At 61.2% G+C, this 3,551-nt stretch overlaps 1 protein-coding gene across 1 annotated transcript; it reads left to right on the forward strand.

The window, feature by feature from the left end:
- Positions 1-2,917: 2,917 nt before the first annotated feature.
- Positions 2,918-3,169, forward strand: LDBPK_100480 (hypothetical protein, unknown function; the record flags this gene model as incomplete). The annotated part of the gene is made up of 1 exon (XM_003858838.1): positions 2,918-3,169. The coding sequence occupies one exon, from the start codon at positions 2,918-2,920 to the stop codon at positions 3,167-3,169; it is 252 nt and encodes an 83-aa protein (XP_003858886.1).
- Positions 3,170-3,551: the final 382 nt, after the last annotated feature.

A 3,551-nucleotide genomic window follows, 5' to 3' on the forward strand; every position in this document is an offset into this window, starting at 1 on the left:
CGCGGATATGCAGCGCGACGAAGATGAGCCCCTGAGCCGACGACGAGGCGATGCCTCGTCCCCGGCAACGCGGCTACTCGCCTCGCTTCCGGTGCCCCTCCTACCTCTCCACACGTTAGACCTCAGCCTTCGCACAGATCTGGGTTCTTTGGAGGACGGTCTATCACAGTGGGCCGCCGCATTTTACTACTGCGCTGCCTTCGCCGACTGAGTATGATGGGATGCCGGCAGCCGCAGCACCTTCGATGGCTCTCAGACATGCCAGCCGATTCGCTGGAGGTACTGAACATTTCAGGCTGCTATGCGCTGCTTCATCTGCGCCCCGTGCGGCGGCTCTCGTCGCTGCGGCAGCTGAAGACAGCACGGCTGCATCAGCTGGGACGTCTGGGTTGGTGGGGCAACGCTGCTAACGTGGATACGTCCTTGACGGGGCGGGCCGCCGGCGGCGACTCCGTCCGTGACTGGCCAGTATGTCTGGAGGAGCTGGACCTCTCGTGTATGCAGCGACGCACACGCCCTATCGCAGACTTTGCCTGCATCGGACTGCTCGCCTGGCTGCTGCGGCTCTCTGTTGCCGCTCCGCAAGAGGAGCAGTCGGCCCGCGCGGACACCACACGTGCCGGTGCACCGCAACCGCAGCCGCGCCGCCGCCGCCGCCGTCGCCGAGCTCAGCAGCCTGACCGAGGCTGTCCTCATCGACTGTCGCTTCGCACGCGACTCGACTCCTCTCTCCAACTTGACCTCGTGTCGCCACCTCTTTGCTTCGGATCACCATCAGGTGAAGAATCTCGAGCATCTTGCCACCTGCACGGCTCTGGAAGAGCCTTCCCTGATCCACTACACGAATCTCAGTGGCATCTCCGCCCTGCGCTCGTTGCGCCAGCTTCGCGCTCTGTACATTATACTCACAGCAGTGCGTGAGATGTGCGCTGGGTAGTCCACCCGCTCGCCGAAGAAGTCCCCTCGCGGTATCGTCGTCCTCGTCATGGACTGCGCCGACGCGTCTTGCGTGGCACTGTGACCACCACTGCCGACGCGAGGGACGTCAGCGGCGAATACAATTCTTCACCTGGTTGGTGCCCCAGACATGGCATTTGCGAGGCATCACCGAGCTGGAAAGCGCGGCGTCGATGAAGAACGTGCGCGTCCTGCACACGACCTCGCAGAAACGGGGGCAGAGGTGGAAGCTGGGCCGGGGTCGGACAGTGACGCCGAAAACGGCGCCAGCGGAAGTGCGCGTGCTGCCTGGTCAGAAGCGCTCACACTGAGCGACTCACGCCTTCTCAAGGACATACGTGCGCTAGGTGCCCTGCCGAGGCTGCAGCAGTTATACCTGAATGACTGCGTGTCCGTCCACACGCTGGGAAGCGTCACTGCAGAAGGTTAGCACCACGCTTTATGCCCACCATCGCCATGGTCATCGAATGGTTGTCGACGCTGTGGTGATACAAGCGCGCTGCACGGCGGCCTAAGCCGGCGGTGGCACGCGCCGTTCTCGAAGCTGATGACCGCTGTGCGCTCTGCGACAGCCGCTGTGGTTGGGTGGTTGGCGCGCGCCTCTCCGTCTCCCTCTCCACTGCGGTCGCCGTCAGGAGCCTCGTCTGACGCGCATCTGGCTTGTTGCATCGAGGTTGCGTCACCGCACGCAGCCTCGATGCAACAGTCACGCATGTCGGACACCCCTTGCAGTCTCGCGCGGCTGCATTCGACACTCCGCTACTTGAATGCGTTGGGCGGTAAGGCGCTGGTGGACGGCTCCGCCATTGGCAGTCTTGAGCATCTAGAGCACCCGCACGCCCCTTTCACCAGCATGCGCGGCGTGCAGTGGATACGCAGATGCCACTTGCTGAAGGTGCTGGATCTAGCTAACTCACCGTGCTGTGTACGGGGCGGCCAAGGCGACTCTGGAGGAGGAGCTGCAGCAGTGCTTGCCGGAGCTGGAGCTCCTGAGCAGCAGACCAGTGGATGAGTTGTCACCGAGCTGCTCTTAGGAAAGCGTACGGCAGGGTGCAGCGGCGAAAGTCTACGTCGGTGCTGAGAGTGCAACCGCGATCTACCGTGGTCGCGTGTGATTTCTTTCTCTTGGGGGTGGAGAGGAGGTGTGTGTGCGGTGGTACGAACGGGCAGGTAAAGACCCGTATCTGGTGGCACACAGGCACGCACGCGCACACGCAGAGATACGCTGCGGCGGCGGCTGCCACACCTCGAAGACTTCGAGAAAGAGAGAGAAATGGAAAGGAAAGTGGAATGGTGGCGTCAGAGGTATACGCTTGTGAAGTCGGGTCAGGGGAAGGAGGCAGAGGGGTTGGGGCACGACGGCACCTCCCTTGTCAGCTGCACGCTGCGTGCCTGTTGAGGGGGGGGGGGCGGACGCGTCAGCAGAGCGCGAGACGAGAACTCCCCGTCCCGTCCGCCGCCGTCACTCCCCCCCCCCTCTGCTCCTCTTCGGCTACTTTGCTGATCGTTCCACGCCTGTTCGATTTTTTTTGTTGTTGATCCCATGTTCGCCCCCTCCCCCTCGTCCGCCTCGTTTCTGTTCTTCCCGCCGTACACACACACACATACACATGTATGTCTGTGCCTCTGTGGGACGGACGGCCTCTCTGAATGCATCCGTCTCCCATCTCTTCGGGGCGTGTTGGGGCAGACGGCCGAAGCCGTGTTTCTTAGTCTTCTCCTTTTTTTGCGGCCCCCACGTCAACCTTCTGTTTGCAGTGTGCTTCGCTTTTACAAGCACGACTCTCGCTCCATCTTCTCATTCTGCCGCACGCGCCTTCGCCACTGCCACATCAGCACACCCTGTTCACATCCTAAGCGCCTGCCACACGCACTTCTCTCAAAAAGCGAACCGATAAGCGGTCAAGCAAGGATCTTGTCAGCTCTTCCTCCGCGCGTACTCTGCAACGAACGAAACAAAATGCCGTCTGGAAATGGATGTCGTGCCAATCAGCGCCGTGAGCGCGAGATGAAGAAGGCGCAGAGCGCCGGCGTCAAGCACACTTCCGAGGACATGAAGAAGCACGAGCAGAGCAAGAACGCCATTCAGTGCAAGGTTTGCCTTCAGGGCTTCCCCCGCACGGTGCGCCGCCCGGAGCTGGAGCAGCACTTCGAGAAGCACGCAAAAATAGGCAAGTGCTTCGAGGAGGTGTTTCCCGACTTTACGGAGTAAAATGGAAAGAAGCAAACAAAAACGAAGGTAGTCTGTAAAAGTGTACGCCTTCCCACAAAAAACAACGACGACCAAGTCAGCAACGAAAGAAAGAAGACGCATGCGCCACCGGAGCGCATCTACCGCTGCTGCGCCACAGCTGCGTCATCTGGTTGTGTGGGACGAAGCGTCCAGCCGTGGCATCGGGGCCATGCGTCCAATGGGCTCTTTCCGCCCTTTCCTCGTCCCTTCCTCGGATACGTGCTGAACGGCCCGCGCCAGACGGGCTTGGGTGGACTGCATACCTTGATTCCAGCGGGCAGCGTCCAGGGTTTCATTCGAGGGCAGCAAGCCGTGGCGTCTGTCGTGCGGGATAGCAGAGGGTGGTGGTCTCTCGATGCAT

This window comes from Leishmania donovani, chromosome 10, assembly GCF_000227135.1.
Source record: "Leishmania donovani BPK282A1 complete genome, chromosome 10".
Lineage (NCBI taxonomy): Eukaryota > Euglenozoa > Kinetoplastea > Trypanosomatida > Trypanosomatidae > Leishmania > Leishmania donovani.